Raw genomic sequence first — 25073 nt, 5'->3', positions numbered from 1 at the left:
AAGATCAAAATGCGTTCCTCCACAAATTAAAGGAAGGCAAAGATGTGCGATGTGTTTGGAAAGTAATTTTGCTTCAAAAAATAACATGCATACTACAATTTGTTGCTTTTGTTCAAAAGGTACATGCAAGAACATACACAACCGAAACGTATGCGTCAGGTGCATAAAAAATAAGTTAATTTAAGTTTGGAAAAAAATTAAAACAGTATTTTCTCGGTTAAGCAAATTAAAACGACAAAAATAATGTTGGTTTTCGCCGTCCATATTTTCAATTTTCCACTAAAAACAATGGGAAGTACATATGCGTCGAAAACGACAACGGGTAGACAATATAAGTTATTTTTAGGAGCAGATGAAGGTTAAAAGACAGCGGCTACGCAGGCTAGGTCAGGTTGTTCGAATGGACGAAAACACTCCAGCTCTGAAACAACTGGCGCGCTGTTGTTAAGTCGGCTATAACCGGGACAGGGAGTACGGAATATTTCGTATTACTGTATTGGGGTCAAAATAAGAAAAAATTTCGGCGAAATTATAGCACAAATGAGCTGCTTCTTGGCGAGAAAATGTCATGTGCAAAATTCCAAATCGCAAAAACTGGCGGAATAGTTCTCATATATACAGATTGACGGATATGACTCAGCTCGTCACGCTGATATTTTTTATACAATATACAGCATTTGACTTTTCTTTCAGAATGTTACAAAGTTCGTGATAAACTTAAGTTCGCGGTATAAAATCATGTCCACTTAATTTAATTAAGATAAAGTTAACGGGAAAATTGAAAACTATTTGCTGGCTACATTGGTTTTCCGGCAAAGTTTGAAGCTAAGTATTTACTTATGCCCGAGAACTTGTTGTCACTCCATTTTATTAAGATAACTCACAATTTCACTGATACATTCGACAGATCGTTTTCTATAGTGCATAAGATTAGAGTTATTGAAGAACCAATTTCATCCAATTTGCATTAAACTATATTACACATAAGATTAGCCTTTTAATTTTAGCAACTGATCTTACATATTTACGGATATATACGGTATAGTAGATGACTTTTTAGTTTCATTAACATAGCTCAAGTATTGACTAACATTTTTGGTGAAAAGTAAACCATAGACACTGGGGTCCTCATCAGCACCTGTAAAGCTATATTCCAATGTTGGCCATTTTTGGCAAGGATATAAGCCTTCTTTCATTTAGAATATAGTTATGTATATTGAAAGTGATAGATTCTGACCGAGTTGAAAATATTTTGAAATGGAAAGTTAATGCAGTTGAAGTCCGTTTTCTCCCGTTTGCAAACAAAAACATACTCGTAATGATACAAATATAATATTTTGCACTAAATTCGGTTAAAATTTAAAGCACAGTTGCTTCAAATATAAAATTTCACCTGAAAGTGTGCAGTACTACGCCACTTCTCAAAACCAATCCCTAAGCAAAGCTAAGAATTCGGTTGATCCTGCTTACCCATTTTTATACTATTTCCTACAAATTAGCTTTGATTAACTTTATGAGTTTTTGATATATGGTATGTATGTATGTATATATATCTCATCTGGTAGGAAGTACATGCGCACTTTTCATAAAAATTGTAAACCATGAATTTCTATGGTCCTATTCTGCCAATTTACAACCTCACTTTCCTCTGAGTGTCTAATTTTTATCAAAACATCAAACGTAATTTTTTATTGGAGCTATCGCTTGGATAGACCGAAAGAAAGGCATCCTCATTTCAACTTGTCTTGTAATCCTGATCATTTCGATACATAAAAGTATGTATCTACCTGGATTAGAGTTGTTTTATACTTGGTGCAACATGTTGCGATAATATTAATCCGTCGGCTCTACTGCATGGAGGAAAAAATCAATAATAATAAATCAGCTAACTTTTATGTATTTATAATTCGTGCATATAAATATAGGTATACATACAAGAATGTGCATAAAAATAAAACTATTAATTGCTTTTGACATGATTTTCACACCAGGAACCAACACAATTCGCTTCCTAGGCAATTTGCTCTGTGCTTCCGTCCATTTAAATGCAATAAATATAAAACACATGCGTGTCTTTGTGTAGTTATGAAATCACAGTAAATTTGTAATGCTAAACAAACCCATATACTTGTATGTGTACATAATGGAAGAGAATGACGAATGGCTAATGACCATTAGCGTAGGACATGTCACAGGCCTTTCATTGTCTCTCGGACATAGTGTCCGCACAAAGTGCCCAAACAACGGCACAGTTATGAAGGGAAGCGAAATGGTTACCAAAACAGGAGGTAGTGGGTAGAACCGTTAAATGATTGCTTGTATCTATCTTGATAAAATCGAAGCACAACATTTGCTGTCATTAAATAGTTGCGCTGTTTACATGAATCGCTCGATTGCAACTGTGTCAACGCCTGCTACCATGACCGCTGCATAAATATAAACGTACGTTGATATACACGTGTATGAATATACAATTCGTTGAAATGTGCTGTCCGCTCCTCTTTACTTCATTGGTATGCGTAGGCATTTGCGTTTACCGCTCTGGGACACTGTCAACAGTCCGGCGCATTAGAGGCTTTTACGACTTGATCCGTCGGCTATGAATATGACAGGACATTAAGTCCATATACCAATACGAGTGCAAATGTTTTTGTCAAAAGCACAATGTCCTGTGGCTTGAAAGGCTACAGTGCCAAGCATTAAAATGTGAGTATTGGACAGATAAGAGCACCAAATTTGAATTTTTAAAATTTTAGTATATCCAAATGTAAATGTGTTCCTAAAACCTGCAAGAAAATAACAAAGCCCATAGTTCAACTTCTCATGAAAAAAGGTTTTTTATGTTTAAGAATTATAAACTCTAATAACTAATATTTAATAATTATATTTATCTAAAATATTGCCCTAAATTTTGAAGTTGATCAGAGTAAAAGTTTCGTAAATACAGCCTTGAGAACTTGTGCGTTCGAGGCCAGCTAGGCTAAGTGCGCCGTCTTTAAACGCGTTTTTCTCGAAACTGTGTTTTTGAAGTCGGTTGGCAAGGCTTTTCGAGAACTACTCAACCGATCTTCATGATATTTTTCACAGGTCAGGTCGGAGATACAATTCTTAAAAACTTGGTGTCACCGGGAATGGCGTTACAATGATGGAGTATAAAATATTTTTTTCCAAATTTTCAGAATTTATTTGTTAATAGTGTATGTTTGTAACTTTAAAAATTTCTAATAAAATATTTCATATTTTATATGAAACAAAATTGTTGAAAAAATGCTGGTTTTTACCCGAGGAAAGAAACCCATGTAACCCCTTAATGAACGATTTTGCGTTTCCCTCTTACGAGCTCTAATTGTAGCATTGTACGAGTAGCATTGTAATATTAATATTTTATAAAAAAAAAAAAAAACAATTTAATATAAAAATATTTCCAGAAGTAGTAGTCGTAGTTTGTTGTACCAGACCAAGTACAAAGATGGAATTCACATACCTCATTTTTATGTATAAAGCTGAAAATTACCAAATATCTGAGATATCTTACCTATTGACCGATATATACGGTATAAAGGATTGGGGGTAATATTGGCACGATTTTATCCTTTTTTGTCTTCACATCAGAAAAACACGATCTTTGAGTTGTATTAAGATATCTAACAGATTGACCGAACAAGGAACATGTCCATGAAGATTTCAAATTTTTTAGGTTAGGTGCTAAAAGCCATTATACTCTGTAGCAACATGTTGCGAGAGTTTACTCATATGAACCGTAACAAATATAAATCAATACCAACGAATTAAAGTTGCCCATTTATTGCTCGCCACTGCATTAGTCGCTCGTGTAGGCATTTATCATATATAGTTTTAAGTTCATTGCTCCGTGCTTAAAGCTTAGCGTGCTTAACATTATTTTCTATTAATTGAATGTGTTTTTTATTTAATAATTATTGTTTTATTTCTCATAAATTGTGTATACCACGTGCATTTACATATATTAATGTATACATATGTTTAGTAGATATGTGTACATACGAGCATCCATTTTTTTGCCTTGAAATTATTTATGTGCATAATTTCTAAACTTAAATTCCCTTAAAACAGAATACCAATTTGATATTCCCGGAATACATTTCATCAAATATTTAGTTGGCAATAAATTAATTTGAAATTTGTGCAACAAATAATTTACATAACGTATTTTACTATGGAGTCCATAAGTGAAATTGCTTACCCAATTAAGGGCACATGTATTTGTGAGTCAATACTGGATATTTTATTCTTGGAAAGCTATTGCTGGATATGTTTGCTTTCGAATTTGTTAGTTCCCCACTTCCCTACATAGCCTGTTTGAGCACTGTCGGCTTAGCAAAATATGTGGAAAGTCCTTAGATTTTGTATTGCAGCTATTTTATATTCGCCAAAAACTTGAACATTAGTGAACTGTAGACGGATAGTAATATAGCTTATATATATAGAATTGTACTTCATGGTCCCTAAGTCTCTACGATTACTGAATATAATATGCATTCTTTACTAGCACCATTGGGAACGTGACATCGAATTCCAAGTATTTTTCAATATTTATTTTGTCGCCATCTAAATAATTCCCACTAGATATAATATAGGATGGAGTCATGTGTAGAAGCTCACGCAAGTGAGGAAAGTTCTCTGATCGCCATTCACTTGGGAGTGGCCAGAAACGATTCTTTTACATATGACTCAAGCAGCTTCACGACTTCCGGTCTTTGACCAAGTATCCTCTGGGTAGCCTAAGAACATTCGTTTGAAGGCGAGCTAAAGTGAGAAGACGAAATATCCCCTACATAGGGTTGTTTTCTGGGTTTGGGACCCGCCACGTAAAAAACAGTGTCAATGAAAACTAAACGACAGCCAAGGATGAGAGACCGCCCTTTTGATGACGACCATGGCAAACGAAATAAGGACTACGATTCGAGGGCATGCACCTGGAATGTCCGGTCCCTTAATTGGCAAGGTGCCGCTGCCCAGCTGGTTGATGTCCTCGTGAAAATAAAGGGTGACATCACCGCGAGACATAAAGAATACTTAAATTATGGAGGGAAAACTTCTCCAGCCTGCTGAATGGCAGTGGACGCACAACGCCAGGAGAAGGCGAACCCGATTCCGCAATCGATGACAATGGAGCAGACGTTCCATTATCCGACCATGAAGAAGTTCGAATAGCAATTACCCGCCTGAAGAACAACAAAGCGGCAGGGGCCGACGGATTGCCGGCCGAGCTATTCGAACACGGCGGCGAAGAACTGATAAGGAGCATGCATCAGCTTCTTTGTAAAATATGGTCGGACGAAAGCATGCCCAACGATTGGAATTTAAGTGTGCTCTGCCCAATCCACAAAAAGGAAGATCTCACAATCTGCGCCAACTACCGTGGGATAAGCCTCCTCAACATCGTATATAAGGTTCTATAGAGCATATTGTGTGAGAGATTAAAGCCCACCGTCAACAAACTGATTGAACCTTATCAGTGTGGCTTCAGACCTGGAAAATCAACAACCGACCAGATATTCACCATGCGCCAAATCTTGGAAAAGACCCGTGAAAGAAGAATCGACATACACCACCTCTTCGTCGATTTCAAAGCTGCTTTCGACAGCACGAAAAGGAGCTGCCTTTATGCCGCGATGTCTGAATTTGGTATCCCCGCAAAACTAATACGGCTGTGTAAACTGACGTTGAGTAACACGAAAAGCTCCTTCAGAATCGGGAAGGACCTCTCCGAGCCGTTCGATACCAAACGAGGTTTCAGACAAGGGGATTCCCTATCGGGCGATTTCTTCAACCTACTTCTGGAGAAAATAGTTCGAGCTTGCGAACTAAATAGAGAAGGTACCATCTTCTATAAGAGTGTACAGCTGCTGGCGTATGCCGATGATATTGATATCATTGGCCTCATCAACCGCGCCGTTGGTTCTGATTTCTCCAGGCTGGACAAGGAAGCAAATGAAATGGGTCTGGCAGTGAACGAGGGCAAGACGAAATATCTCCTGTCATCAAACAAACAGTCGTCGCACTCGCAACTTGGCACTCACGTCACTGTTGACAGTCATAACTTTGAAGTCGTAGATAATTTCGTCTATCTTGGAACCAGCGTAAACACCACCAACAACGTCAGCCTAGAAATCCAACGCAGGATAACTCTTGCCAACAAGTGCTACTTTGGACTAAGTAGGCGATTGAGAAGCAAAGTCCTCTCTCGACGAACAAAAACCAAACTCTATAAGTCACTCATAATTCCCGTCCTGCTATATGGTGCAGAGGCTTGGACGATGACAACAACTGATGAGTCGACATTGCGAGTTTTCGAGAGAAAAGTTCTGCGAAGGATTTATGGTCCTTTGCGCGTTGGCCACGGCGAATATCGCATTCGATGGAACGATGAGCTGTACGAGATGTACGATGACATTGACATAGTTCAGCGAATTAAAAGACAGCGCCTACGCTGGCTAGGTCATGTTGTCCGAATGGATGAAAACACTCCAGCTCTAAAAGTATTCGACGCAGTACCCGCCGGGGGAAGTAGAGGAAGAGGAAGACTTCACTCCGTTGGAAGGATCAGGTGGAGAAGGACCTGGCTACGCTTGGAATATCCAATTGGCGCCACGTAGCAAAAAGAAAAAGCGACTGGCGCGCTGTTGTTAACTCGGCTATAATCGCGTAAGCGGTGTCTACGCCAATTAAGAAGAAGAAGAAGATATAACACACTTATGCCAACGATTTTGCTAGTCCTTCGAATCACTTATCATAAGCACTTTTTGGGATGGCCTTCAGCTCCTTCAGCGAACTTCGATCGACTAAAAGCGGATTCCACGGAACGGCAATTTCTGTTTGGAGAACAAGAAAAAAACACACCGGCCCAAGTCTAGGGAATATGGTGGTTGGTCGGTGTATTTTTTGTGCTTTTGGCTTTGAATTCCTAATTCCTATAACCTAACGGTTGTACGTATTACCCAAAACTAAGCAAGATACGGTTATATATATAAATGATCAGGATGTCGAGAAAAGTTGAAATCTGTTTGACAGTATTTCTGTCCCTCCGTCCGTGCAAGCTGTAACTTCAGTAAAAATTTAGATACCTTTATGAACTTTGGTATGAGAGTTCTTTAGTACAAATTCGTATCGCATTAGCAAGGTGCACCTGTGGGAAAAATATTTGAAAAGTGGTTGTGGCCCCGCCCTCTAATAAGTTTAATGTACATATCTCCTAAACAACTATATCTACAACAACCAAATGTGCTGAGTACAAATCTTATAAGAACTTCTACCGACAGTGTGATGGAATAGATGAAATCGCAAGATAACCTCGCTTACTCCCCATATAACGGTACTGTTAAAAACTTCTAAAACAGCAATAAATTAGTAACTAAATACGCAAACAACGTTAAATTTTACACCATCCACTTTTTGGTGAAATCCCATATCTTGGGCCCCGACCGACCGATTTCGATTTTCGAACATCCAGAGGACTTTATACTGTAGATATCGCCCAATAATGCATTTATCTCCTACATACATAAATATTACCAGTATTCTCAAACATCCGGCTGACTTTGGTCCCTTTTATTGGTGATTCTATGTCTAGTACTTTTATGCAACCCAGGGAAGATGTTTTATGTGGCACGATAATAGTTAATAGGTCGATATTAACCCTCTGTCATATACTACTTTTAATGATTTTCGTTTTTCTTATGTCGAATTTGTCGGTCAGGGTATTAGTTATATGGCGTATATGTATATATACATTTCATTAATTCCGATCCTCTGGTTGACATTTTTCAACTTAAAGTATATCCCTGGCTTTGATTCTTGTCACTTCCAAGAGTATAAAATGCTCGATTGTACTCAAACATAGCTCTTCCTTACTTGTTTGAAATATCATTTACTCAGGGAATTTTGATCATTGTGTTCGTTATCGATAGAAATCATAACATTATTTAGAAAATTATTATTATTACATCATCCGTTTTCTCTTTTTAAATTGCTTTTCTGGTGAGCACTGTATTTACTGAAAATTCTGAAGCAGATTCAGTAGGATGTCATTGCTCTATATGAATACTATTTCCTCAGCCAGCAACAATACCCGCCAAAGTTTGAAGATCTATAACAAACAAGTGATGATTCTCTTTAGATGTATGGTTTTCAATGAAGCAATGCTTTTTTCGGGGAGTTCACCTTTTTGATAACTGTCGCTTGATTTAGACTCAGTTTAATCCGTTTCATAATGAGCAGACTTACTACGGAAGAAAATTTGGGGAATGGGCCCAAAGCCCCACGGCGAAGCTCATTTGTTGTTGAATGAGTATGTTCATAAACAAATTCGACACATTTGGAGTTATGATAATTAACAAACCATTGTTGAGACACCGTTAAATCCTCAAAAAGTCACTATTTGGTCTGAACTATGGGCAGAAGCAATCCTTGGTTCAATTTTTTCAAAAATAAAGCCCACAAAAATGTTACAGTCAATGGGGAACGCAATACATAGAGCCACGATTAATGTCGTTTCCGTGCCAGAACTGGATGATGTCGATGGTGCTCGCGTCGTGGGCTTGTGACCCACCATTAAGGATTTTTTGAGCATGCGACATTAGCAAGGAAAAAATAAAGACGGAAAGGTAATCCAGGTGGCTAAAAATGTAAAGTGCTAATGCGTTGTTTTAGTTTCGTCGATTCCGTTACTGTAATTTGTCAAAGGTGTAACACGATCAGCAGGCAAATTGACGGAAATATTAATAACAATTAAAGAAAAGCTAAGTTCGGGTGCAATCGAACATTATACTCTTGCATTACAAGAATCAAACTCAGGGAAACAGCAATTATTAATCAATGACAATGCAATGAGAGAAAAACATAATAATAATAATTGTGGCAGTAATATACTTTCAAATAAAAAAAAACAAATATCAAATAAATATTATATTGTCAACTTCAAATCAAAATCAGAAAGATAAACTGTAATTATTATACACACTACTACTCTGCAGCAGCAGCAGTAGCGAAACACCATCTGACTGATAAGAAATAAATATTCGCGCCACAAGCGAAGATTTTTGCACGAATTGTACATTTTGCAATGTTATGACATACATAAATACTACTTTTGGCATTTTCGAAGTGATTACAATTATTTAACTCGGAAAAATATTGAAAAGATTTTCAACAGTTAGCACGTTTTCTAATGAAGTTTAGCGGAAATTTTAAATAAATTGTTTTTTATTTTTAAAAGTTTTGCATAACTGTATTATGTAAGGGTGAAAAAGCCACTGGCTAATAGAGAAAAAATAAACTGAACAAGTAAGAAAGGGCTAAATTCGGGTACAACCGAATATTTTATACTCTTGCAACTATCAAGAATAAAAGCGAGAGAAGAACTACCTCAAAGTGTAAAACGTCAATCAGAGGATCGCAATCTAAGCAAATTTATATATACTATAACTCATACACTGACCCCGAATATGTCGTTATGTTTGAAAAACGAAAATCATTATATGTAGTATATGGGAGTTGGGGTAGGTCCGGATCCGATTTTATCTTTTAACTATGTGTTATCATGCCACATACCAAAAAAAATGTTCTCTGGGTTTTGTTAAAGTATATCATATACAATCACCAATCATATGGAGTAAAGTCAGCTGGATGTTCGAAAATCCTGATATTAGTTATATGGGGTCCACTTTTGGTTCAATTTTTATCTATTTTATGCACAAAGGTACACTGCTATTAGTAAAACACGTTCTGTAATTTTTATTGTGCTAACTCCAATATTGGCTGATATATGCGGTATAAAGATACCCGGAATTTCCAAAACCTGTATAACAGGTAAATGGAGTTGAGGAAAGTATTGACCCTATACAACCTGTTTTCGATAAACAGAGATATTATTATTATTATTTAAGTTGTATGTCCCATAAATTGACCGATATTTGAGGTAAAAAGTCAACTATAGGTACTGGGGTCCACATATTCGGTACCCATTTTTTGTTGGATTTGGACAATTCTTTTTCATTAATTGGCTTACTCTAAGTGCATTATTTGTGATAAGTTTTACTCTGTTATATTAAATGCTTTTTGAATTTTATGCTGGAAAATGAAAGAATCAAACGGCATTTAAAAAGTTTTGACATAGGAAGTACGCGTGGTTATAGTCCGATTTCGCCCATTTTCATCCTATGACAGAGAAATATGAGAAAAATGCCACTTACTAAGTTTAGACGAAATCGGTCGGTAGAGTTCCAAACTATATGATTTCACCAAAAAGTTGATGGTGCCACGTCTAGTTTTCACACCGGCTCCCATAAAGCCTTCTCCAAGATAAATATATATATTTAAGTTTTATATCTTAGTTTAAAAACGCTCTTTCGATTTATCTCCAAGCAACCATTGCACAAGAACCGTTTGGAACAAATAAAATATAGCTGGATACAAAAAGAAGCTCAATGATTGGGTGCTACCCGAGTTAACTCAAACTTCATTGACCGAATTCCCATCGAATAGTTGCTGAATCGCAAGAAAATCAATCCATTTCCGAAACAGAGCTTTAGCGTTGACGAAATGTGGATCACTTTTGACAACAGCAAGCGAAATAGTCGTGATCCAATGGCTAACGCAAATCGTGATCAAGCAAGGATCGATGCTCAGAAAATTTTATTGTTTTTGGTGGGCGTCTACTATGAGCTACGGTCAAATACGGAACCTGTACTGACGACAATTGGACAGTTTAAAGAAAGCATTGAGTCCCAAGCTGCAGTATTTGGGTAATAGGAGGAATATTGTTCTATCCGTACAAAGCCAGGCCTCACATATCGATAGTGACTGACCGGAATATCCGCCAAGCTTAGTTGGAAGGTTTCTATGCTTAACAGTTTGGACCTTTTAGCAAGGAACGCGTGTGCTAACTTTTGCCAATAGGGACGAGGGTTATTATGAGAGTGACAATATGAAATTACTTTTAAAATGGCAATATGTTGTCCAACAACCCAAATCGAATCAGTCTAACTATGCTAGATAAATCTTTCAAGTTAATGCAAAAGTAGTGGATTTATTTTTACTTGATAATATAAAATTATATGATTCCGAACATAAGGTTTAAATTTTATTGTGAAAAGGTATGACCAATAAACGCAGCATTTTTTCTAGTAAGTTTTGAGGATCTATACTGTTCTTACGAGCTAACATAATGACGGCTTTCTTAGAAGAAAAGAAGGTTTACAAAATCGTTTTTAACGCTGGGTTTTACATTTAATGAATTTTGACTTGACTTGAGGAGCTCTATACTTTGCCGTTTTGGCGAGCCTAAATCAATTAGCTTACCTGTTGCTGGCCGCGCATTATTTCGCACGAACCCGTTGTTTGTTGTCCAAATGTGGTGATTCTGATACGTCGCGTCCATATCGTAGGCCCAAGGTGCATATCCGAGTCAAAGTATCACAGATGCAAGAAAATAACAATAACACACTTACTTTTCTTGCATTTAACACATACCGCCCATTGGCCAAATGTAATACTAAGGCCTTGCCGAAACACTTAATAATTCCGACGCTAAATTCGATTATACGCCATTGGCACGCACCTTAGCACGAAAGTGAAAGCACCGACGCAAGCAGACGGAAAATCGAGTACAACGCGGGCTACCAAATATTTTACAAGGCTAAAAAGCCTAAACACGTAATAAACACATCAGTTCATTGTTGATCCAAGGCAGACGGCGTGTGCTGGCGAAATCATAAAGTCAGCATTTTTTTACACTTTAATTCTCGCTTTTTCATAGTATTCCTTAACACCGTTTAAGATTTGTAATTAAAGAGACACATTAAAATATTATATTTATTGATTTTCCCATTTATATAGGCCACAAAGTCATTTGTTTACTTCTGCTTTCGACTGTGCCGTTAGTAAACGAAAGCGCTAGACAGTAGACACCAGAGCTGGTAGACAAGCTTGCTGACAATCAGCAACGTACTAAAATACCTGAATACGTTTGGCTAGACAGTCTGCAATTGAACAGATTCACCGAGAGTCCTGGCAACGCGCCGAGCCCTACGAGTGCCGGCGCGAATTTAAGCGAAGCACCAGTCGGCGTGGCGTATTTATGAACAACAACTGTCACTACGGTGAGCGTGGTGGTGCTAATGACGTTGTGTTGGGTGCGGTAGTCGCGGCACACGTTCAACACCTGCGTCTAACTCTGAGAAGGAGGTATTTGGACTGGAACGCATACAGTCCACCCACCTCAATAGATGTCTTTTGCATTGAGTGGGGTGAAAAAGAAAGCAAATCAGTTCATTCATTATTCCATATCTGCTAGCTGGCAAGTAAATGTGACCGGTAATCATGATAATTACAAGCAAATGTAAACAAACGCTTGCACATTGTACATAAAAAGCAAATATGACGTCTATATGTGCTCGCATATGAGCCAAAATATTTTTATTCACGAGGACAGTTTGATAAGTGAACTGTTTTCTGGGAAACGTTTTTGGAATGTATTTGGAGCTTATGGGGCTACGGGGGTTTACTCGGGTGAAAAATTGCTTTTTTTCAACAATTTTTTTCTCATATAAAAAATGAAATATTTTATTAGAAATTTTTATTGTTACAAACATAAGTATACTATTAATAAAGGCAATTCTGAAATTTTTGGAAAAAAAATTTAAGCTCGGCAAATGCGAGGATATTTCTGGTGACCTCTCGGAAAAAAGATGCGCCAGCCTTGACACGATAACTCCTTACAGGATCATCTAAAGGGAAAAAATACGTGGTTTAGTTAAAACCTTAACTTAGAACTTGGAAAAAGGAAACAAATTGAAAATTGATCTTTTGGCAACATTTTTATAAAAAATGAAAATTTCGCGACGCTTTTTGTTTTTGAATAATTGTAATCGAAAAAAATCCTTCAAGTCTTTAGGAATTGTATCTTAACGATATGTGTCAAATTTCATGAAGTTCAGATGAATAGTTCTCGAGAAAACCAACCGACTTCAAAAACACAGTTTCGAAAAAAACGCCTTTAAAGACGGCGCACTTAGCTTAGCTAGCCTCGAGCGCACAAGTTCTCAAGGCTGTATCTCCGAAACTATTACTCGGATCAACTTGAAAATTTAGGATAATATTCTAGAGGTGTTGTAGAGTTTAATAAAATAATAAAAAAATCGAGATTTTTAAACTCGTAAGCCCATGTAACCCTTTAATTTGTCTCTGATTCCGCTTTTTTCGTTTTAGAGTAGTATATCTGCTACGTTCACTGGAATCGAGGCAAAATTAGTAAAATTAAGTTAAAAAATAAAAATTATTGGATGTATCGTTTCTATCCGAAATATATATATATATAGTATATCACCTAGGTGAAAATCTTTATCTGGGGCATGTACAGATGTACAGATACACGTACAAAAAGATGAGGCTCTCGGTCAAACCTCCAGCGTATCCAGTATCTGCTTGGTGTAAACTCCGAATATAATTCGTGTAATTATATATGTTACCTGGTCTACGAAAAGGGAGCTAACGAGCGAAAACTAGTTTTCTGGGAAACAGCTGTTAAAATAAACAAATCGTTTCGTCATTTCTCGTTACCTCATTAACTATTTTTGACACCCAAGCCTCGTTTCCGTAGACCAGGTCACACCTATAGTATTAGGTACATATATAGCATATAGTTGTGTGGTTAAGAAAATAAGTATCAACCAAAAAGTGACTTAGACGTAACACTTGCGTTCACTATTCAAAGAAGGATTGAAAAATTGTTTTTCTGGTTTTATATCAAACATTAAGCAAATGATAAAAATCTATTCTATGGTAAAATATTTTGAATTTATTTTACGCACACCCTAATATTTTCGGACATAATTTATTTAATACTGATGATTCGTCATTTCTTGTTGCATAGATAATCATCACTGCTTAGAATGTACCAGCTAACTAGGGTTTCATACAACCAATACTTGGCCCTATAAATATAACTAAATATACATATATATGGTATATATATGCATTAGGGTATTTTTTTGTTCTTTATTGAACTAGTAATTTTTTTCAATCCCATCATGAAATTTCTTTGGAAATACTCTAAAAAAATTCCCTGAAAATTTGAGCCCTTAATATTAACATTAAGGACTGGACCATGGCGTACAGTGAAATCCGATTATAAAATAAATTATTTCATAAACTAGGCGGAACATATCGAGCATTATATGTACTATATATTACTGTAAAGGGCGTGTTTTTATACTCTTGCAACATATTGCTAGAATATTGCTACAGAGTGTAATAGTTTCTAAAACTTATCGAAATAGATATACGGTTATAAAGGGTGATCCATTTCGAGGTTTCTAAATTTTTGGGGGAATGTTTAGTATCATTTGAAAGAACATTCTTTGGCCTTTTTTTACGATTATGACTTTCAAATGTTGTCGATGAGTAGTTCGAACATTTCGACTGGTAACTGTCGAATGAAACGAATGATGTTTTGCTCCAAGACCTGAATCGAAACGGGATTGTCCGTACAGACTTAAGATTTTACATATCTCCATAGGCAAATTTCTAACGGTGTGATTTCACACGATCTTGGTGGCCAATCCACTTCGCCAAAATGTGAAATTATTTGCTCACCGAAGTGTTCTTGTTGAAACCAAATGTCGTCGAGGTCACGAACTTCAATTTTAGTCATCAAACAACTAACCACCCCAAACCGTTGCTTCTTCTGGATAAAATGGAAACTCTTAAATATCTTCAGGTTGCTCTTCGTCCCAAATGCGGCAATTTTGCTTGCTTACATAGCGGGCCTGAAAACGTGGGAGCTTTTTGGAAGTTTTCAAGAGCCCGTAGATCGAGGCGATGTCGCTTGGGAAGGTAGAGTGGCTTTGGTTTTTGCACAAGCTGTATTTTGTACGCTTTAAATTTAAGATCTCTCCATGCGCCTCTTTGTTCCATGCGTCAGTCTGAGTTGCTGCGAACGGCGCCGAATCGGCTCTCCACGGTTTTTGTGTACGTCCTCAGCAATGATTACTGAGGTACTGAATATGTGGAGCCAGTATTATTATTATTGACTTTTTACCGAAAACATCAGTCAATATATAACATACTTGTATATAATGGAAATTCAAAGAGAATCTTTTCCTGATAATAGTAGTAAGTCTGAAGAACAACTGGCGCGCTGTTGTTAACTCGGCTATAATCGCGTAAGCGGTGTCTACGCCAATTAAGAAGAAGAAGTAGTAAGTCTGCGTGCTATAAATGAATTGAATCAGGTTGATCGAAGCCACGATATATCTGATAAAAAGATTGTCGAACTTCCGGGTAACTTTATACCGCATAAATTGGCCAATATGAGTTAGCTAACTATAATTGAGATACCATGTTTTTCTTATAAAGGGCATCTTTGGGCTCACAATGAATTACAGCGGGTGGAAACTCATCCTAGTCCCTATATAACTACATAACAAGCCTTATGTACATGAAGGTACTTCCCTGGTTTTAATCCTTGTCAGTTGCAAGAGTATGAAATGTTCGGTTATACCCGAACTTAGCTCTTTCTTACTTGTTTATACAAGTGTTTTTTAGAATTCAAAAATGTCGAAAATTTGGCTTTATGATACAGATAATTGCTTGCCATTATGTTTTTAAAACGATTTCGGGAAGAATTGACCGCAGCGGCTGACTAGGAAAAACACATGAGGTTTTTAGAGTTAGGATGTAATGTCGTATTAACAAAGGCCATTAAATCAAAAGTGAGTTTAATCGCTTAACAAAATTTTGTGCTTAAAATCGTTTGGCTACATTTACAAAAGGTGCGATGTGGCTGAAGGTCGTCCGTCTTCAATTCTTATTCGAATAGCACTTTGTATACCCGCAAAGAAAAATTACTAAAATTAACGTGGTGCGAAACTAACCAGGTTGCTCAATTATCCGTCTTTGCTGGGTAATTATGTCGGTCGAATATTGGATTCACGAACCGAACCATTATTTCAGTAATAAATTTGCACGTTTTGCAAACCTTGTTTCGGAGTAAGTCTGTTCATTATGAAATGGCAAACCAAACTGAGTATAAATACAGAAAGTATCAAAAACAAACATATCCGAAAAAAGTTCTGTCTTGTTAAAAATCACACGTCTAAAAAACATCCGTTATCAGAGCTGCAAAATAATCGATGAAACTATCGATGGTATAGATAGTTTTATTTTTATCTCGTTATCGAGACTTTGTTTTGACTATCGATAGTTTTTGACTTAACTAGACTTTCTAACAATTTTAATAAAGTTGCAAAACTTCACTTAATAAAGCCACATAATAATATAGCCTGACAATACCAAATGTGAAGTCTAATTTTGGATAACATCCCAGCAATTCACTGCTACGGAAACTCCAATACATTGAAAGAATTAACGCGGAAAGTAACTCATGTAACTCATAAGGCCAATGCGTACGAAACGGATAAATTATATCACTTACAAAAGAGTTTCAGTTAAAATTGCCATTTCTCTTACAGAAATCTCTGATAGCGCTGTTGGGTAGTTAAACTGAGATTCAACAAATAGATGACTTTTAGGGATAGTAGCTTCAAAATCACCAGCCTCACAAACCTACGAGTGGAACAAATCCTTCAAAGGCTTTCTGGACGACATTCGACCTCTTCAGGTGTTGAAAATATTAAAAAGGTGAAGAATATGGTACTTGAAAATCGTAAGGCAAGTATTAGAGAGGTAACAAAAGAGCTCGACATCTCTCGCGATTCCGTTCGAATGATTTTGGTGGATATTTGGGGTATGAAACGCGTCCTTCTCGACTCGTCCCGATAAAGCTTAATTTTTTTTACATGCTTGTTCGTGCGAATTCTGATCCCACGTTCATGGCGAGCGTTATAGCTGCCTATGAGACATGGGTTTATGAGTTTGACATGCAAGCAAGTCAACAATCATCGGAATGAAACCCTTTTCAGTCGATCGAAAAGTTACAACAACATTCGTTGAAGAAGCTGAAAGCCATCCCAAAAAGTGGTTATAAAAATGGGTCGGGGTTTAGAAAAATCGTTGGCATAAGTGTATTACATACATCTGGTGAGAACACTTACTTTGAAGCCAAGAAAATCAATATTGATGGATTATTAAATATTTTTAGTTTTGGTTACAATTTCCAGTTATTTTTTTTTTGTTGCAATGTATACTCACTCTTTCGTACACTCAGAGCCATTAGTCTGCCTACAGTGCATATAAATGAAGACTTAGAACGTCAACAAATTACTATTTTAAACAAATACAAGAGGATTATTGAGGTATAAAGTACTCAGCCGAAATATGTTTTAAGTATTTCTTGATTTGCTATTACATAAGTAAATGTATAAAAAATTTACCTTTTTATAACTCGATAGCATTTTTTTAACTCTCGAAACTATTGAATGATCCGACTATCGATATTTTTGCAGCTCTACCCGTTACTGTACGAAACATTTTAGCGTAATTCAACTAGTTGTGTGTTGATTGAAAAAGTCACACATGCCTAGGAGGAGATAAGCATACGGGTTTGTATTCTTATTTACTTGCGTATGTAAATGGGAAAAAATTATCAAATTTATTTTGCCGTATATCTATTTTCTTTATTGATTTACTTGCCACCCTTAAAAATTCCTTGAACTTAGAAGAGCACTCAAATCGATTGACAAAGTGGGAAGTAATAAAAATAATGAAAACCTCGTAGAAGCGAATATAAAGCATGTGAGAGTTCAACTCACATGTGCCGTTATTTTAAGAATTACTTCACATAGGAAATTATTATTTATTAATGAGCTGAGAAAATTAGTGAGTGGCAATGAACTATAAAATCAACATTTCTTAAAGGACAACGGCAATTGTCATAATCTAATTGATCATATAGGAAATTCCGGTGTGGATCTATAGAAATATGCAGACATCCGCACGAACAGGCAAGTGAAAAATAAGTCGAATAAATAAGTTAACTCAAGGATATTTTCAAAGAAGTGTATTTTTGTCATGCCTTGGCCTAGCATACACTACATACATTTACATAAGCCACTGTGAGAAGAGGTATAGACATATTAATTTACAAAGTTTAAACTAACTCTAAATTTTAATTAAATGCTTTGAAGATAAAATAAAAACAAATAAAATACTTTGGTCATATAAAGCTTCGTTAAATACATTTTTCGCAAAATTTCGTTGTTTTTCTGTTCCCTAAACTTAAGACTCCTCGAACACACTCCAAACATCTTAAACTACCCACTTCTTACGCTTGACTGTGGTTGTCAAATTAGGCTCAGTTTTTTTACTTTTTAATTCAAGGGAAGAAATCTTGCTTTATAGACCGGAAACCGATAAGAGTTTTTAGTAAGATAACTACATGCATGTAGTGTATCAATGCATAGGGAATTTCCAAACTATTTTGTTCATTCGAATTTAACACTACCTTACTTATTTTAATTTAATGAGACTTGACCTACGACGTATGGGTTTGAGTGTGCAAGGACACTTGCCTGCATAAATGTTTGACAATTGTAAAAGGGCTATTGAACTTTGATTATACGACGCTAGTGTTACATATGACAGTAATTTGAGAAATTTTATGTTTGAGACAGTCTATTTTGGGATGAGTTCCCTTAAGGATGTTCTGTCGTTATTATAATTTCAAAAGCCCTTTCGGTCATAATTACAGTCAATTAGTTCTACAGAATTAGTGATAAGTAAAATTTATGTTGGAATAATGCTATTGAATTGTTTCCTCCAACGATTTCAATGAAAAGTTAACGACAACACTAATACAAATCGACCTACTCTCTTGATATTTATCAATAGTCACCAAAATTGTTCTTATTAGTTCGAAAAAATATTAATTGTTACAACAATCAGTCAATTCTGAACTATTTATGTATGAATTCGAAAACCACGCGTGCTTTCGAAAGTGAAGAATTTCGGGTGCAATTAACATATAGACTTATTAAACGATCTTTGCTTAACTGTTCTTCAATACATTGAACAAAACAAACAATCAAGGTGACCTTATTCGCGAAATTCTTTGCAAACACTGGACGCCAACAATTTTTCAAACTAACGGATCCAAGATTTTAATTACGACATAAATTTTTCTTGCTACAGTGTATAATAGTCTCGTTCAAATAACGGTTGTTTGTATCACCTAAAACTAATCGAGAAAGATACCCTACTATGGGCATAAAATACAAGATATCTTCCAAAGTAAACAGAACTTTTGAATCTAGCGCCGCCTGGTGGCGCCATCTATATGTCGACGGTGCGTTAGAATCTGCGATCTTTACCAATTGTCCAGTGAGAATTTCATGACATTTCAGCAACTGATATGAGCTTCGTCATCATTAAAGAGGTCAAAAAGGACAAAAACTTCCTTTACAATATTTTGACTGGTGACGAAACGTGGTGTTTCCAATATGATCCCGAAACGATACGCCAGAGTGCTGAATGGAAGGCACCGGACGTGAAATCAAAAGTGAAGACAATGCTGATTTGTTTTTATGATTCCAAGTTAATGCGGTATTCTACCTTGGAGTTTTGAAGATGAAAGTTGGCGTTTGTTGCACGATAATATGCTGTCTCATCGAGCGATTATTTGACGAAAAATCCCATTTTAACCATTAATCACTCCCCGTTTTCAACTGATATGGCACCGTGCGACTTCTTCCTTTCGGAAAAATGCATTTGCCCATGAAAGAAAAGCGTTATGCAGACGTAGAGGCCATTCAAATGGCTTGCACCGGCATACTGGCGACGATACCGGCCAACGAGCTAAAACCCTCGTTCGACATGCTTTTGGAGCATGCAAAAAGCTGTATTGAAGCAGAAGGAGACTATTTTCAATAAAATAAATTGATTTTGCCGAAAAAACCATTTGTTCTGTTTTTTTTTTTTTTAAGTAGTAAAGTGTATACTTTGGCATGCAGCTTGTAGCTGCAGATTTCTTCTGTCACCTACATATATTTTTTTGCTATGAGGATTTTTGTTAGAAAAAAAAACAGCGATAGATGTATTATTTTATATTATTTTATTAACGAAGGTACTCTTTAAATGTTACTGTCAATGTTTTTCGGCGTTATTTTGTTTTTGGAGTATCCCTTAACAATGTACAGCAGTAATCGGCAAGCAAACTGGCACTCCACTTGCCTTGGTGTCGTTTCTTCATAGCAGAAATGTCTTGGTGGAACCGTTCTCCATGTTCGTCACTTACGGAAAAAATCCAGATGGGAGTCCAGAACGTGAATTTTAAGGGACATGTTGCACCCCATTTTTTTACAGGCAGTAAGTAATTCAGTCACAATATCTTTGTAATTGTAGCATTCACATTTCCAAGAAAAAAAAAACTCCAGGCTCGAATTTCAGTATCATTGAAGATTTCCTCAAATGTTTTATCTTTCATTAGTGATCTTATTTGCGAACCCACAAATATGCCCTCCTTAATTTTTGCTTCACTGACTCCTGGAAATTTTTGTTTCACATACAAGAACCCTCTTCCATTTCTGTCCATTGCCTTAACAAAATTCTTCATTAAACCCAATTTAATATGCAAAGGGGGTAGTAATACTTTTTGGTCCCGAAGAGAGAGCCTGATGTACTGGTCACTGCTTCTGTACATAATGACAGTCTCTTTCATGGATGTCCCATTCGCAAAGAAAGCAACATTATTTCGTATATCTAAGTTGTGTTCCAAGAAGAAGGCCTATTACTTTTAGATCTCCACATATTGCCCAACCATAGTACTCATGATAACGGATGTGCTCTAAAAGAACTCTCATATTCTTATAAGATTCCTTCATATGAACCGCATGAGCTAAGGGCACAGATGGATATTTGTTACCGTTATGAATAGATGCCAATCACGTGGAACATGTTTCTGTCCTAGTCCGTTGAACTAAAAGTTAACTTCTGAACAGTATACTAGATCCCCTTCTTGAAAAAAGAAATTTGTGAGGTATTTCTACCTTTTTCTGTTAAAAGTAAAATTTACATCACTTTGGAGAAGGTTCCAACCTTTTAGTCTGGATGCTAAAGGCTCAGACTGCAATTTTGAAAGGCTTAGATCTCAAACTAAGCCATTAAGCTCAACCTGTGAAATTAGATGCGGCACTGTAGAACATCCTGGTAAATGAAATAAAAAATCGGTTGTCTTTTCCTTTGCGGTTTTTATAATATCACTTGAAGAGCTAGTCGATTCTAGTTCTTCATCGAGACTCCAAGATTCTGGTGCTTTTGGACGGTAAATTACAGTACTTAACTGTATGTTTAGACTTCAATCCAATACCTTTAATATTCGTGATGCAAAAATAACAGTCTGTAACATGGTCTTTAGGTTCTCTCTAAACCATTGGCACTGCAAAGGCTATTTTACGATTTGAATCTTTTAACCAAGCTGTTAACAATGTTACACAAGTTTTACAACAGATATGAGGGGCCCATGCTTTGTCTTGGTCCCCAACTTTAACACCAAAATACAGTTCGTAAGCTTTTAGCACAAGCGGAGTAAATTTACGTTTTTGCGATTTAAAAGCTAGTTCTCCGCACATATAACAGAAGCTGTTGGCACTATTTACGCACTACCTAGGCATTGAACCTAAAAATCTTAAACACAGTAATTTCAACAACGTAGAAGAATGAGAATTCAAAAACATTTTGCTATCCGAACATAGAACACGCAACCGATTAGGGCACCGTTAGTCTACTGGTAAATTTTGTAAAATAAAATGATCGTAAAATACACTGTTTACTTCACACAAGCAGGCAGAACCGGTCTAAACGCGATAAATCCCTGATCGTATGAAAATATGAGATAATGCAATATGATGAAATTTGATGTTTGTATTATAAAATCTAAAGCCGCAGGTTACAGAATATTTGTGAGTGATAGAAACATTCTGTTTTCAGATTTGACTTCAGGGTATCAATCTGCATTAAAACACCTAAGAATTTTCATGTCACAAATTATGTGTATGTACATACAAATTATTTAACCCAGCAGGGACGATAACTATTTTTTTTAGTAGGAAGATGAAATTTTGAGGGCTTGTTAATGTTGTTAGAATGTATTAAAAAAATTAATTTTTGTGGTCATACTTTATCAGATAACGGTACAATGACCTGTGACCATATGGTAACGCTAGGACCTACAGGGTACAGGTTTACATTTACCTTAAAATTGTAATGTGCTATAAGAAAATAAGTTAATTAAGCCAAGTAATGTGAATAAAATAATGAACTTTATTGAAATAGTTAAAAAAACATATTTGTTTTTGGTTTTCGTTGTCGCAACACTTTTACAAGTTTCACCTAAGCAGCGACGTCTATTTATGATTGGTTCAATAAAATGATCAGTGTGATCAAAGCGGATGTTTCTATATATGTACGCCATCGTGCAGCCGGGGTCGTTTCGGGCGAGGTTGAACCGGCGGTTCGCCGTAATGTTTGCAATAAAATACTGCGATTTCACGTCTAAACTCTAATTGCGAAAGCTTCTTCGAACTCTGTTGAAGGTGCCAAGCATTGGATACTGCAACGTCAATAAGCCAAGTAAATATTGAAGACCACCACATCTTTCCCCGGTATGCTATTCGGTAAATATTTACGTTTTGATCGAGCCTATCAACACCGCACATGTATTTATTATACTCCGTTATCACGCATGGACGTGGAATGGCGATCTTTTTCCCAGCTTTTTTGCAGTATCGCGAAGCTGATGAAATTGGCGAGCTACCGTAACAAGTTGAAGCGGCACACACAACTGAGTTATCAACCCACTTAGTCAGCTTTATTCCAATATTTTCTATTGTAGCAGTTTCGAATGAACCTCTATTAAACTTTTTCATTGCCACTTTTGTTTTCAAAGGGCAGCTGGAAGGAATACGATTTTCTCTTACCGTTCCTGTTCCAGTGTACCCCATCGTCTTCAGATAAGTCAGTAATGGAAAACTTGTAAAAAGGTTGTCGAAATAGAAAGAAAATGGTAAACTCCTTGTGTTTTCGTCAAAATCATTTATCATGTTTATGAGAGGTGCTGCACACTTTCCAAAGCACTGTTCGTATTCCGTGTTTGAACGTGGATTTCTTCCTTGGTATATGTCGAAATTGACTAGGTATCCGGACGGAGTGCATAAAGACCAAACTTTGTAGCCGAAACGGATAGGTTTGCCTTTTAGAAACTGCTTGCATCCGTATCGACCGTAGTACGCAATCATACTCTCATCGAAAGACAGTTGTTGGCATGGATGGAAGTGCTTCAACATATTGGCCTTTAAATGGTCTGTCATAGGTCTCAACTTCCAAAATTTTTCATTATCATTAGGCGCAACCAGGTTAGGTTCAAAATGTAAGCACCTACAAACTTCTTTAAAATGGTCTCGACGCATGGCTTGTACAATTAGTTCGTTGCGTAAGTCCTCTGAGCTGTTCCAATACATATTCACATTAGCAGCGGTGTTGTAGCCGGTTATTAAAAGTATACCAATGAATGTGCGCAATTCTGTAAAAATGTAAATATGTATTAAAAGTCAAGAGGAAAAAGTGTATAAAGTTACTAACTCACCACGAATATTGATATTCAACACAGGTTTTTCAAATTTCTTTGTGGCATGCAATGATGAACATTGCACGATATGCTCTAATAAGCGTCATCAAAAAAAATTCAAACAACTCGCGAAGCTGCAAGCCACGACAAACATTGTAGTTTGCTTCGGGAAATAAAGGCATTGGATCATTTCTACAATCCTTCGACAAAGTAAACACAGTGTCCTTATTTGCTAACGGGTTTTTTCTTCTTCTACTACTCCTTCTACTCTTCTTAACCTATATCTATACAGGCGCTATGGGAATATTTTCATCTGATAGCTGTCATTGTTTTCCTTCTGTACTTTCCTAGGTGGTCTGTGCGCTTATGGACTGTGGGCAGGTTGATTTCACATACTCGTAAAACTGCTGTTCTACATTATGAGATCCATCACCTAATAGATCCGCTAGAGCTGCTTCAATATTTCCCTCAACGTCACATGAGTCCACCATTGAAGCAGAATCTACATGCGCACCATTTTTAAGCACAAGATCACACCCTTCGTTCAATTGATTTCAACACACATTGTCAATAATTCCACCGTCATCTTCGTTAGCATCGTCTTCGCCACTTAGTTCCCCATCTTCATTAGGTGGCTCAATATAAATTCAGTCTATTTGTCGGCCAAATGATGTGTCATCGTCGTCTAACTCATCCAAATAGTCTGCAATATCTTTTAGCGTGAATCTTCTACAACAAAATGGCGAATTATCCAAATTTTTCTCAAAATTAATATCGAATCAGTGGAACACTTGATTTGAAACTCATTTGCAAACCTGTACCCTGTAGGTCCTGACGTGACCATATGGTAACACATTTATTAAATCATCAAAAAATAAGACAAAAAGTGCATAAATCTTTAAAACTAATTACTGAGAGTGAAATGTGGTAATTTGACTTCAGATTTTTGTGATTATTTATGGAATATATTTAAAAATAAATACATAGCAATGAAACTTACTTTCTCCCAGATGCCATTTTGTAACTTTTTGCTACGTAAATAAAAATGCACTTCTGAACGGCCTCTCACAAAAAATTGCGTTTAACAACTGAACAGCAATCGTTGCGAATTTCAAATTTGGAGCTTTAAGCTTCTAATAAAAGCTTTGGTTTCTAGTGGGAAAACTTGAACGCCACAAACAGACGTTTTTTTCAAATTCAAGTTCTGTGTTACCACACGGTAACGTCAGTCTCTCCTGGGTTAAATAGACTTGACGCCATCAACATCAACTGATAATCAACACTTCAATAAAAAAAGAGATCTGGTGCTTGAAAATCAACGATTAACAGTCAGAGATCTTACTGACATCGTTGGAATATCGGAAGGATCCGTGAAAACCTTTTTGCAAAATCACTTCGGCTTAAGTAAACTGAAAGCACGATTGATTCCAAAATCTCTAAAATTTTTCGAAAACAGATCATCGCAAACGTCTGTGACATAATGCTTTTCGGCAACCGGGATATCTTGGAACCTATT

General features: G+C 36.5%; 2 protein-coding genes across 3 annotated transcripts in view; both read right to left on the bottom strand.

Annotated features, from left to right (window-relative positions):
• Positions 1–12069, bottom strand: part of LOC126753132 (neprilysin-4) — a 29097-nt gene extending 17028 nt beyond the window's left edge. The window contains exon 1 of one of the 2 annotated variants that reach the window (XM_050464337.1): positions 11341–12069. In XM_050464337.1, coding sequence (XP_050320294.1) covers positions 11341–11419 — 79 coding nt within the window. In that variant the 5' untranslated portion in view covers positions 11420–12069. The remainder of the gene's footprint in view (positions 1–11340) is intronic. The other variant, XM_050464345.1, reaches the window with a different exon arrangement.
• A 10255-nt stretch (positions 12070–22324) lies between these two features.
• LOC126758770 (piggyBac transposable element-derived protein 3-like) lies at positions 22325–24006 on the bottom strand. Its single transcript, XM_050473153.1, has 2 exons — positions 23576–24006; positions 22325–23512 (listed from the first exon to the last, which is right to left on the bottom strand). The coding sequence occupies exon 2, from the start codon at positions 23448–23450 to the stop codon at positions 22389–22391; it is 1062 nt and encodes a 353-aa protein (XP_050329110.1). The 5' UTR covers positions 23451–23512; positions 23576–24006; the 3' UTR covers positions 22325–22388.
• Between the last annotated feature and the right edge of the window lie 1067 nt (positions 24007–25073).

The sequence above is a fragment of the Bactrocera neohumeralis genome, chromosome 2 (genome assembly GCF_024586455.1).
Source record: "Bactrocera neohumeralis isolate Rockhampton chromosome 2, APGP_CSIRO_Bneo_wtdbg2-racon-allhic-juicebox.fasta_v2, whole genome shotgun sequence".
Lineage (NCBI taxonomy): Eukaryota > Metazoa > Arthropoda > Insecta > Diptera > Tephritidae > Bactrocera > Bactrocera neohumeralis.
The sequence above is the reverse complement of the archived record's forward strand: the minus strand, read 5'-3'. Positions and strand labels throughout refer to the sequence as shown.